Source organism: Hyposmocoma kahamanoa, unplaced genomic scaffold (genome assembly GCF_003589595.1).
Source record: "Hyposmocoma kahamanoa isolate Upper Pololo Valley unplaced genomic scaffold, ASM358959v1 67, whole genome shotgun sequence".
NCBI classification, from domain to species: Eukaryota; Metazoa; Arthropoda; class Insecta; order Lepidoptera; family Cosmopterigidae; genus Hyposmocoma; species Hyposmocoma kahamanoa.
The window spans coordinates 6,724,433-6,737,644 of NW_020653855.1; the positions used below are offsets into that span (position 1 = coordinate 6,724,433).

Below are 13,212 nucleotides of genomic sequence, written 5' to 3' on the forward strand. Positions count from 1 at the left end.
GAAAGAAAAAAAAAAGTTATTGTTTGGGCTGGTGATTTCGGTGTTTATTTGTTGAAAACATACCGTAAGTAGCGTTTTTTAAGTTTACCCTGAATATAAATGTTTATAAACTATTCTTTAAGGAGTAATTTCATGGTAAACGTTAGAACCACTCAAACGGAATATTATCATATTTATCCAAGTACACCAAAAATTTCATTAGTGCTTTTTAAGTGCAGGATTTGCGGTGTATTACTGCATTTTATTTGAGATGTTTTTGTTGGTAGTACGGAGAGTATTTATTTAGCAATGCAGAATAATAATTTCTATTTATAAAAACTTGTATTTAAATTGAATCCATTTCTATTTTGCGAAAACAAATAGCCGCCATTTTGCGGTAGGAGGAGCGCATTGCGTGAGCAGTTAATACTAAGTTATTCATAACTGAGTAATATTTAGGTGAATAATTTTTAGGTCTGTATGTATAGGCCACACGGAAGAAAAAAAATAGTGAAAAGTCGCCAAAACGTATCGTATTTCGTTGTAGACCTCTAGTTCTACTAGTAATGGCGCGTGTGACGACCCGCCTTATGCAACGTGAGTACATCGCGAGATTATGCGAATATGTAAGTCCGTATAGAGCACGCGGCGGGCGTGCACACACACAAGCACCGCTGCTACGTTTGTACAGAGTTACCATACTTGTTTTATTAGGGACCGCGCAAACGTGTGTCTTGTGTTGGGTACAAAGAAACCGTCACTTATACTAAACGCAAACTAGGACGATCCTTGTGACACTTCATTTGACGTTTGTCAAAAAAATGGGTAAATTAAAAATAAAAATTTCCGCTCATTTCTTACAAATAAACATTGATTTGGTGCTATTTTTACTTTTAGAGGGAGCATGCCAAAAAAGTTTTGACGTTGGCTCCGCCCAAATTTGTGAAACAAATATATGTCTGAAGTTTGCGTGACATGCGATAGGAGATGTTGAATTTTGCGCATTAAAAGTACCGAATTCGTTTTAGCGAAATAACTCTAAAACTAAAGGGATTAAAAAAAAATCCGTAGTGACAGTTGTCGATCATGCATAAATATAATTAATTATCTAATTTTTGTCCTAATAACCTGTAGCATTTCGAGGATAAATCGAAAAAATGTGAAAATTAGAGGTCATTTCGTAATTTTTATCTATCGAGGAAACTTTATTGTTTTATGTTTCTGATTAGTGTCTATGCTTAAATATATCGCGTAGTTACTCATACAATATTTTATTTTTAACTTTAAAGTGGATACACCCATCTAAAATCAAATCGAAGGTTAGGAATTTTTCCTCTGCTCCCTCTTAATTAAATGTATTTACAAAAATAGTTTATAAAATACGTACTTAAATTAATGTACGTCGTTACAATGTTATATTGTGTAGATTTTTATGAACTGTCACATCGATTATTTTTAGTATAAAAGCGAATTATTGTATTTTCATACAAATTGCTGTTGCGGCAACCGGCGACTGCGTCGATTTCATAACAATTGCATGAAAATAGAATTTTCACTTAAAGTTGCCGGGTGCTTATATCCTTCACAAGACACGTTTAGAGTCTATGCATAGGGCATATTATATAAGCGCGGACGACGTGCGTTTCACGAGCGAGCGTTTACGGCCGTAGAGGTTTTAAAAGCATATTGTTGCGTTTGTATCGATTCAAAAGCGCGTTCGAAGCCCGTCTGTATCGCGTTTTACTTGTGTTTACATCGATTCAAACGCGAGCAAACATCGCGTTGCAAGCAAGAAGCTTATAAATAAGTACTCCACTGGATATTAATATGCTCGTATTCCAGAACTCTACTCAATGCTCAAGTCAGGATTTGAGCAGACTTGAGTATGATTTCAAGCACTGGAAATACGACCCTAATGGTAAGGCCTTGAGTATGATTTTTTGTGCTCACTGCAATACTCAAGTCCTGACTTGAGTGTTGAGTAAAGTTCTAGAATACGACCCTTAGAATTTTCAGTTGAAAACAATTTTTGCTTTGATTTTTTATCCTTTTCACATTTCCTATCTAGTGCAATGCATGCAAAATAAACGCCCAAAAACGAATAGTAATAATTTAGTACAGATAAATCTATTTTAGGATGTTTTTAAAAGACGCAGTATACGTCCTTTTATATTTTTTTAGTAGCTTCAATTCTGAGTGTTACTAAACTTAACAAACAAAATTAAAATTAAAACTATCTCTGCGAGTATACGTGCAGATGGCGCGCGTTTACGGCGCCTCTGAATTTGTGAACGTGTGCAAAGGTTTACTCGCTGCGACTGCATCGCGTTTGAATCGCGTTAACGCGCGTTATCTGCGCGTCATCGGCGCGTATAAAATAACGTCGTGTGCATAGGCTCTTATGTTATACCTTCAGTCTGAAGTGGTAATTTATATAACTCTCTTTGCAAGGAATTTTGAAAAACTTCACATATTTGACATTTGTTACTTAGTTCCTTTCAGTTTACGTTGTTTTGTATCCAGAGTTTTATAATTTATTTTTGGTTTTGTTTTATTGTTTTGTTTTACATATTTTAATATATTTAAAAGTTATTTTTAGTGAAAACTAGTTACGAGGATGAATTGTATGTATAGGTTTTTACAATTGCATCACTACCATCATCATCAACTTCCTGATCGCATGCGAGGACCAGAGTAGTTGCGCGAAACTAATGGAGCACTCGGTTTTCTTGTAGTGATGCGAGTAACGTCTCTTTTAGGCTGCCTTTCCACCAGAGATGTGCGACGTAGCGAGGCGGTGTGCGAGGAAAAAATCCACCAATAGGAATACTTCATTTTCCTAGCCTCGCTAAGCGCAGCTCCGGTGGAAAAGGGATAGCTGAGCTAAGTATTTGTAGATACAAAATAGCGAGAAATGTGTGCAAGGAATGCGGGCGAGGAATGTGTGCAAAATGGTGTAGAAAACTAGACCAACTGACACTGACATATCGGCACCGCTACCCTCACCCTACCGTACCCGGCCCGCGCATGGCTCAAAAGAGCTCGTCACGCATTCTCGCACATCTCTGGTGGAAAGGCAGCCTTAGAGCGGCTGCAGGTGCACGGAGCATGGTTGATGCGCGAACGTAATGGATACCCACCTTTACAAATACATTCTAATAGAATAATTTTGGTTGATTCGATGGTCTTGTTCGTTGTCATTTTTATATCATCATTGTAGTGTAGATCAGCTTTTTTCTCGTCGGGTATATCACTTATGAATGAATACTCTTAGAGATCGTTGAGCATTATCTGATCTTCTAATTTTACATGTTATTTTAAAAAACAGAACAAATTGTTACTATATTGTGACTCAAATAAATATTGCAATACCTTGTAAAATACACCCGTCATAAAATAACCAAAATATTTAATGTACCGCGATACCGGTACCTAGTTCCGCATAGTCCACTACATAGGTTATGCTCTACTTACAACCAAATTAATATAGAAATTTTTTGCTATTTTATTATGCGTGCGACTTTTTTAGTCTTTGATTTGCTTTTCATTGTGGTTAGTTTTACTTTCTCTTTCCATTTTAAGTTGAGCACAATTCTTTCCATACTGGCTGACTGTTATCTATATGTATAAATAAATGAATAGTTGAAATCATTGTTTTGCATTGTTACAAAGTACCGTACGCGCCTCCCAGAAAGAAACATGTTCGATATAGACAAGATGAACAAGAGAACGACGAAGAGGGAGAAACAGCTGATCAAAGCTCTCAAAAAAGACCTGGCACAGACTCTATTACGTACAAAGCTAAACTAGTAAGTGGAAGCTTTTATTGTCATAAATGAGTTTTATTTTTATTTATTTTTTTATTTTAACACAGTTACAAGATGCAATAATTTGTAAAACAATACAAGTAAAACTATGACACTAACCAGAAACAAACAAATTTGTAGCTCAAACAACCGCGCACAACATGCTAATAACATTTTGTAAACGGCTAATTAAGACAATAGAAAATGTGTATATACTTTAAATAAAATTACTTCGCTCTGTGATGTGTTCACGTGCCTCCTTATACTCCGGGCTTTTTATAATTTTTACAAATGTGTTGGTGCTTTGCATCTTTACATAAAGCATTATACTGCCTGCATAAACGTATGAGAGGGCTATTATGTGATACACTATTTTTAGCAGATTGCACCAAAAACAAATGTTGCCTATGATTAGACCTATTAGTGACCTTCAGCATACAAATATGGTTTATGATATCAGTATCTTATTTGGAATTTACTATTTTGTGCAACATCAGGAGGTCAGTTACTTGCCGTCTCACGCAAAGCGAATCTAGTTTGAATTGGTTAAGCCTGTATATGTTATTAATTTTTTTCTTAATCTCAATTTTGAAGCAAGACTACGAACAAGGCGTTTCTGTGTCGTCTCTATCCTGTTGATATGATTGTTAGAAATAGGTGACCATATTATGCTACAGTAGGTACTCTAGTATACTTCTCACAAGACCCACATACAGAAAAATCATACTTCGTGTTTGATTGGAAGGTTTTGCAAGTCTATATAGGAAACCCATAGTCCGCCTTGCTTTTAAAACAATTGAGTCGAAGTGTACTCTAAAGGTGTACTCGAACCAAATGCCTAGATCACGTACTATATTCACACGTTCCAGCTGAACTTCACGTGGCATATGTGATGACGGGATGTAATTCTTCTTTTTCGTATATGTGATAAACTGGCATTTGGCTCCGTTAAGGAACGTATTGTTTTCCACACACCAACGAGTCAAAGCATTATTATCAGACTGCAGTGCGACGAAATCATCAGTAGAATGTATTCTACGAAAAATCTTTACGTCGTCTACAAAGGCTAGGCACTCACACTTGAACTGGCTCAAAAGGTCATTTATACACATCAGAAAAAGTAATGGACCAAGGTTTGATCCCTGCGGAACGCCGGAATCCGCAGCAAACGGAGCTGGCTCAAAACCATAAACTGTTACAAGTTGAGTACGAGTTTGCAGATATGAATGAAGCTACATCAGAAGCGAACCATGAATTCCTAAGCGCTCAGCTTTAATACAAAGTATAGCATGATCAACGCAATCAAATACTTTAGCAAAATCAGTGTAAACTGAATGTACCGGTCCAGATTGATCGAATGAACAACTTATGTAATGCATACAACTTAAAAGATAGTTGCGGAAGATCGAGATTTTACAAATCCATGCTGCTAGGAACTGACAACTTGTCTTCAAATGTGAATAAATGTGATAGATTTCAAAAATCTTAGCAAAGCAATTATGAATACACTTTTTATCTCCTCCTTTTTGTACGGGCACGATCTTAGTGAACTTCCACAGATCTGCTCAAAAACAACCACTGCTCAAAGATTTGTTGTATACAATACCCAAGGGCTTTATCAACACAACAGAACATCGTTTTACAAAAATAGGCGGAATCCCATCAGGGCCCGCGCCTTTTCCAATATCAATTGAGTCAAGAGTCGATATAATAGACCTGTCCAGGATGTGAACAGAGGATAATACGAGATTGGAATGTTCACAGTTTGGTGTATATGTTGACGAATTGGCACTCACATAGACAGATAAAAAGAATCTTTCAAATAAATTAGCAATATCAGGACCACTTTCAGCAGAATGCTGCTGGTAGTACATCTGTCTGAGGAAAGTCAATGATTACTTTTTTCGCCTTTGTGTATCGTCAAAAAGCCTTAATGTCTGAAGTGATGTTATTCTCTAGCTGCGCTATATATAAATCAAAACAATCAATGGTCTAATGCTACTAAATGCCAAACTATAATCTGTTCCAACCCATTTTAAACGAAATGTAAGCAAAACGGTTTGGTTGAATTTTTAAAGCAATTACTCAATAAATGGAATAATACATATATTTCGAAGATTTTGACTTCATGTGTCTCATCACGTTTTCCAACAATATTCATTTGAGTAACATCGTAAAATCGCATTTGAAAAATGGTAGTCAAAGAGTGAGGTTATTTTTAAATCAAAGAAGTATGAATAATCTATGGTTGCTTAGTGCTGTACGGAAAAAAAACATTTAGTTCATTCAATTAAAGTTTTTGTGATCGATTAGTATATCGAAAATTTCAATCGCAATGGAACGAGTATCTAAGTGTAAGGATTTGAAGGAGGTATTAAAATTAAGACTTCGGAAATTATTAATATGCTTTTATAGCAGTTTTCATTACATATAATGAAAACTGCTAGCATAACTCAATTAAACGAATCGATTCATTCAAATAAATAATTGATTTGTAGTTGGCAGTAAAATTGGTCATCACTAAACCGTCTACGATCGGGTTAGTGACTTTTGTTTACTTTTTGTTTAAAATGGATTGAAACGAAGTATATAAAGGTAGCTTCATTTTACATAGACTGGATTTTTTTATGATTATCAAATGGCGATGGTGGGACGAACAAGTCGAGCGGCTGGTGGTAAGCGACACGCCTAACCATGGCAGTTGCAGTGCTTTATCCGAGATTTAAATTGTAAAGATCCTTGATAAACTGACAAAAGGTAGACTATGCCTGACTATTGAAATCCAGCTCTAGAAGTTTAATTTTTTTTTTATATTATCAAGTGACGGGGCGAACAAGTTGCATGCCTGATAGTAAGCTACATGCCTGTCCATGACAGTTACAATGCCCCTCAGAGCTTTAAATCCCAAAGATCGGGGCACTGCCACTGCGCCTGTCACCCTGAAATATAAGTTGACAAGTCCCATGTGCCTGTAATGTCACCAGCACGCGTACACAGTACGAACTTATACAGTAAAGCTGACATTACTGCTTGGCGGCAGAAACAGGTAAGATGGCAGTACTATCCTGGACGAACTCTTTCACAAGGAGCTCTACTGCTACTGATATATTAGATCAGATTAGTTAAAGTTAGTTTTTTACCACCAAGTAATTTTTGTTTAGTTTTACCCATTGACTTACAAATAAATGGACGACGGGTCTAATACAAAAACCACGAAAAAAATGTCCCAAGTCAACCTATTTAAACGTAGTGACATGTAAAGGAATATGAAAAAGCTAAAACGTTGAATTTAAATTGTAATGTCATCGCAGTACTGTCTAATTTTGCTTGCTTCGCTGTCAGTCGAACAAACGAAGACTAAAGCGTGAATGACTCTCTGTATACGATTTTAACGCCCTATAAGTTCGGACACTATTTAGCGCGGACCCGACGTCCATATAATTGTAAGTCAATGGTTTTACCCTAAAGTCGTTTAAATGTTACAGGAAGGAATTCTGGCACAGCCGCCAGGAAAGAAACATAAAGAGGAGAATAAACAAATAGAAAAGGCACAAAACAAAATGCGCATGAAACTCTATTCCCAAGAAATGAAGGAAAAACAGATGGAAGGTTGGTACAAGGTGCAAAAGTTCATCGAACTTGACGTATAAGCTACATGTTCAACTTTTTAGTATTACTAGAGCTTCTTATCCGCTCTCGCGATGCGCTCATCCTACCGCAAAATGGCGGCTATTTGGTTTCGCAAATTAGAAAAGAATTCAGTTTAAATACAAGTTTTTAAAAATAAAAATTATTATTCTGCATTGCTAAATAAATACCCTCCGTACTACAACAAAAAGGCTTAGGTTTTTTCTTTTTATTTTATTGCATACAAACAAGGCGTGCAAGAGAACTTAGCCGCCCACGCGATACATGCAGCCGCAGAGGTGCCGGTGATGATTTTATACCGATTTATATATTATTAGGGTTGAGGATGTTTTCCTCCAGCGGAAATACGTTTAAGTGTTTACTATTAAATTAACGGTCTTATGGTCGAAACGCAAAACTGCAAATCGGCGTAACGTGAATTCGCGACGCAGAAAACTAATATATTTTTGTGCATTGCGTGTCCAATTCAACAATGCCCTCAGAGGACTGCTGGGGCTGCCTCGGCACTGTAGTGTCTGAGATATGTTCGCAGAGGCTAGAATTTGTGACGATGTGACCTCCTACATCGTCATCCCACCTTTTTATCGCCTTTCTCCAGTTCCTGGCCACTCGTTCTTAAATTTTGAATCGTTCTTTGATTCCTTTGTCACGCCATTCTGATTTTGTTACGTTCCATTGTCATTCCTTACTCAATCGCCGTAGTTCGCTACGGTAGTATTATATTGCAGTAAAATTAAAAATAACAGTAATATATGTACCCTAATTTTTAATCGCAAATTTTGATACCTTTTATCAGTTAATCAAAATCATGTACCAATTTTAATACCACTTAATACTTTTGGAATAAGTGTCTGGACTGTTTGTTATTATAATATAGTGAGGGAGTGTTTTATCCGCTCACGCGATACATGCAGCCGTAGACGCATACCACATCTAGAGGTGCTGGTGATGATTTTATACCGATTTATCGGATATCGAAGTTATAACAGGTAAAAGAACTAATACTAATAATTGCTATTTCGGTAACTACTCTAGCAAACCATAAAGTTTTTAATGCCTGGGTCTGTCATTTAAAAAAAATAAACAACTTCAAAAATACGTCACGACAATCGTGTGTGTCGTTAGGGCTGGTGATTTCGGTGTTTATTTATTGAAAACATACCGTAAGTAGCGTTTTTTAAGTTTACCTATATTTATATCAGGTATATATATATATACCTGAATATAAATGTTTATAAACTATACTTTAAGGAGTAATTTCATGCTAAACGTTAGAACCACTCAAATGGAATATTATCATATTTATCCAAGTACACCAAAAATTTCATTAGTGCTTTTTAAGTGCAGGATTTGCGGTGTATTACTGCATTTTATTTGAGATGTTTTTGTTGGTAGTACGGAGGGTATTTATTTAGCAATGCAAAATAATAATTTTTATTTATAAAAACTTGTATTTAAACTGAATGCTTTTCTAATTTGCGAAACCAAATAGCCGCCATTTTGCGGTAGGAGGAGCGCACCGCGTGAGCGGATAATACAATTTCTCACCAAACTATGCAGTTTGTTGGCTAAATTTACATGCTTTCAAGAAGTATAAATCTTCATTTTTTCTTCAATGTTGCCACAATCGTAGTTATTTACTTTTGGACATACATATTTATTTTCACGTACTCGCCTAGTGTTACTATAGTATACTTGTTCGTTACATTAATTTTAAATTCAGTTGTATAATAGTTTTCAATAACGGCCAAATATTCAACTTTTGCTTTTGAAGGAAGTATTACAGTTGGTAAATAGTTTATCATAGTCTCCCTTACAACCATACTTGGACTTACTAAATATTTCAAAAATCTTATTTGTAGAATTTTTACGTCATTGAGGTATGTTTCAAAGGTTCAGCCATAACAATTCATCATATTGTTATAAAAAATGTCTCTAAAATCTAAGTTTATCGTCGGTGTGAAGTGCCGTTGAAGCATAAATCTAGCAGTCTGGTTTTCGGTCGTTCATCTTGCTGAGTAGTGCTGCTGAAGCATTTCTTGAGTATATTTTTGGGTCGTTCGCCTGCTGAGTGGAATGTTCAAAGGTTGTTTGAACAATAGCTATTATGTAAAAGACGAATTTTATAGGATGACCGGGATCTTTCTCCAACCTGTCCATCATGCGTAAGTAATGAGGGCAAGATATTTCTATGAAATGAGACCAGGAATCCTTAAACTGTGCTTTAATCAATTTTTAACAAATAATAATTAATTGTAGTACAAATTTAATGCGAGTAGAATGGATTTCGTGAGTCATGCGATCCGTCGTTAATTTTCGCTGTTGACAGCCACGCGTCCAAAAACGAGTTTCCATCGATCATGGTCGCCGTTTTCAAAAATAATGACGTTCCGCCAGAGTGACAGTTAAACGTCACTTATCTGTGGTCGCGTTCAAAAAATTAAGTGGCGCTTTTTTTATTTTGTTTTAGAAGTTAAAAAAGAGTTGGCTGAAAAGGAAGCCAAGAGAAAAGCCAAAAGATTGGCAAAACTAGGAACCGTTGTAAGTATTATGTAATACTATGAGAGTATTTAATATAATAATTATTAATTACGAACAATCGAGCATTACCTAATATAATAATTATTCATTACGAACAATTGAGCATTACCTCTACTTATCGCTTAACCGAGTCAGTTCCTGAGGTAGCTGCGCGGTGCGTAAGGGGTCTTTTTTTGTTTCAACTTGTGAACACCATAGAAAAATCTTCTGTGCAGTGCGACATAACTTAGGGTCCGTTTCTACTGACTGCATTGAGCCATGTTTCGATCAGCCAAATTCAATGTCTTGGAGAGATAATACGTCATGTTTTCGGAACAAAAAGGACATTGCTTTTATTCGCATCTTTGGTTTCATTCGCATTTGTATCCCATAAACATGGAAATTGTTTGACATTTTCAATTAGCTTCTCATCCATTTTAACTCACATACAATGTCGTTGACGAGTGAAATTTATGACGTAATATCGCTAACTAAACTAAAATGCAGCGCACGAGTCTCCGTTCTGTCCCCTCCGCTCCACTTACACTGTTTCCACTGATGCGGAGTAGAGATTTCGAGCACTGTGATTGGCTGATTCACGGTCCGCTCCTCCACGTCATTGGAAGCACACCCAACTGTTACCCCTCCCTGTTCCGCTCAGCTACCTAAGAGTGCGTGTACACACTATGAAATTCGACGTGTCTGCTACAAAAAAGATGAGAATGTCTTGTACACGATAAGAACTTTTTCGAATCTAGCAACGAATATATGTCGTGTCTGTTGCAGACGAGAAAATGATGAGTATGTATACGATACGAATGCTTTCGGACAGACGTGTGTAGGGTAAAATGTGTCAGTTACGAATCTTCCAGGTACCTGTCGTTTTACTACCGACTGCGGGAAGAAATATATTGTTGTATATGTTGAATACTAAGCAACACCCGTTCACGCACATAAACGTTCGCTTACTAACAATGCACCTCACTCCGCCCCATACAATATCGGCAGAGCGCGTCGTGTCGGGATAGACAATGTACACAGTTCGTGTGTAGAAACGACACGAATTCTTGCAAAGACCCGGCGATTTTTCTTAGCGTGTACACGCGCCCTAAGCTTAAGACTCATTTTAGCTGTCAGCCTGTAACCAGCCCTTGTTTTTCTAGCGTAAAGGATATGGCACACGTAAGCTGTACGTAGACGAGATCGATCTGGACGACATGTCTGTCTATGATCCTTTACAAGCTGGTTGGTCTACCGAAGATTATCAATTACTTACATTTATTTATTTTATTTAATATAGAAAATCGTTTTCTTCAACTTTGGTATAAATATGATCGTTACTAGAAAATAATAGTATAACGTGGACCGTAGCAGAGTATAGCATACTTGTATCTATAGTTTAGTCATAAAACATTTTTTATTAATTATCATTATCCAGGCTAGTTCTGCTCACAGCCTGCTCGCGTAATTGGTATTTAAATAGGTAATGGGTTAACAGTGGCATCACACGGCCTGTGACATCGCGGGCCGCGTCACTCGACACCAATTAGCACTTGTGAGCTCGTCCCACAGTGCGTACATTTTATGAACATATATCTAAACAAATTTTACATTATACATACAACACTGTTCACTCCATAGATACAAAAACTATAAAAACAAATTGCCAGACTGAATATATCTGATGCAGACATAAACATTCTTCCTCAATTTGTGTACTTTCAAGGTTAATTTTAAATTCAATTGAATAGAAATTTACGATACTTGTGTTTTTTTTGTAATGCCTTGAAATGTAATCATGTCGGTATCTTTTTAATATTTTCTCATTTTAAAGGAATGCTGAATTGAAGGCCTATATTTTATAAATTGAAAACTGTAGTATCTTTTTATCGCCGTCGACTGTTGTTTACTTATATTACTGAATCAATTCATTACTCTGTCTTGATTAGATTTTATAAATCTTAGCTGTTACCAAATTGGGTGTGAGAACACATTAACTCACTGCCCTCAAAACCAATGATACATAATATAACCTAATATTGAAATAAATATTTTAACCAAAATATTTTCTCATTTGTAATAAAAAATATTAATACCGACATTGTTAATTATGCGTATATTTTATTATTTTAAATATTTATAACATCCTTCAATATCCTAAAAAAACGTACAGTCTTGTTTTATTATAAAAACCATAATATTCCGCGGTGCTTATACAAAGTGCATCAATGTGGTTCGCGGTCCACCGTGAAACCACGGACCGTGTGAAGTCATCATTAATTAGGAGTAACACTTCCCTGGCCCAATTATAATAAAGTTTACAAAATACCTATTGATACGTATGATTTATAAACAAAGTAATTAAGTTTTTGATAAATGGTAGATGACAGAAAGAATTTCGTGAGATTTTATTCTATAATAATTTCCGATTCTGAACTTTTCCTATGCGAAATCGAAGGTTTTCAAACTCTCCCTTCAAATAATAAAAAGCATTAGTTTTATAATAATTAGTAGCAGTAGAGCTCCTTGATTTTATTAGTATTAAGGTCAGTATGGGTAAGTGTGACATACTTTTTACGAAGTTTATTTTGAACATCAAAATCAACTCATATAAGGTTGAGTTTTCAACTTTTTCTGAAGGCAATATTTAATAAGACTCATAATTAGCTGAAAATAATATGGTTTATAAGATTTAAACATTAATGATTTATTATTAAGGTCTAAAACTGAAAGCGCTACTCTAGACACACTTCCCCGACGAACCGAGGCAAGTGTGACTACATCGCTAATGCACGACAGTTAAGTATTTTTGATTGTAAAATGCAAAGATTATGTTACCTAAGTACAACAAGCAAGCACTTGTCGCCTATATTACTTACATAAGTTGTTTTAAGCATTTAAGAAAAAGAACGTTATGAGGTTCAGACAGAGGTGAAAAATCCTTTTAAAAGGAAATTAAAAAGCCACCTTATTGGTGCTTAGAACAAAATATAATAAAAGATTCTTGACCTGGTTTACACTCTATAAAAGGGGTGCTGAAATTATTCTCTTTTACTCTGATTTCAAAAAGTCCCTAGTGGATACTTAAATGAAACTTTGGGATGGCACTTAAATGAAAAGGTCAATTATTTTTCGTGATACGAAGAGCAGTCTCACACGTACCCCCTAGTTACTCTTACCCATACTGACCTTACTGTGTTCCGGTTTTGTAGGGTAAAGGATCTGGTGTTAAATTACAGGCACATGGGACTTGTCAACT

The 13,212-nt window shown here is 35.9% G+C and overlaps 1 protein-coding gene across 1 annotated transcript in view; it reads left to right on the plus strand.

Annotated features, from left to right (window-relative positions):
- Nucleotides 1-545: 545 nt before the first annotated feature.
- LOC113232162 (anoctamin-5-like) overlaps nucleotides 546-13,212 on the plus strand; it is a 74,872-nt gene continuing 62,205 nt past the window's right edge. Inside the window, exons 1-5 of the mRNA XM_026466799.1 lie at nucleotides 546-576; nucleotides 3,652-3,788; nucleotides 7,271-7,394; nucleotides 9,904-9,974; nucleotides 11,117-11,198. Coding sequence (XP_026322584.1) covers nucleotides 546-576; nucleotides 3,652-3,788; nucleotides 7,271-7,394; nucleotides 9,904-9,974; nucleotides 11,117-11,198 — 445 coding nt within the window. The remainder of the gene's footprint in view (nucleotides 577-3,651; nucleotides 3,789-7,270; nucleotides 7,395-9,903; nucleotides 9,975-11,116; nucleotides 11,199-13,212) is intronic.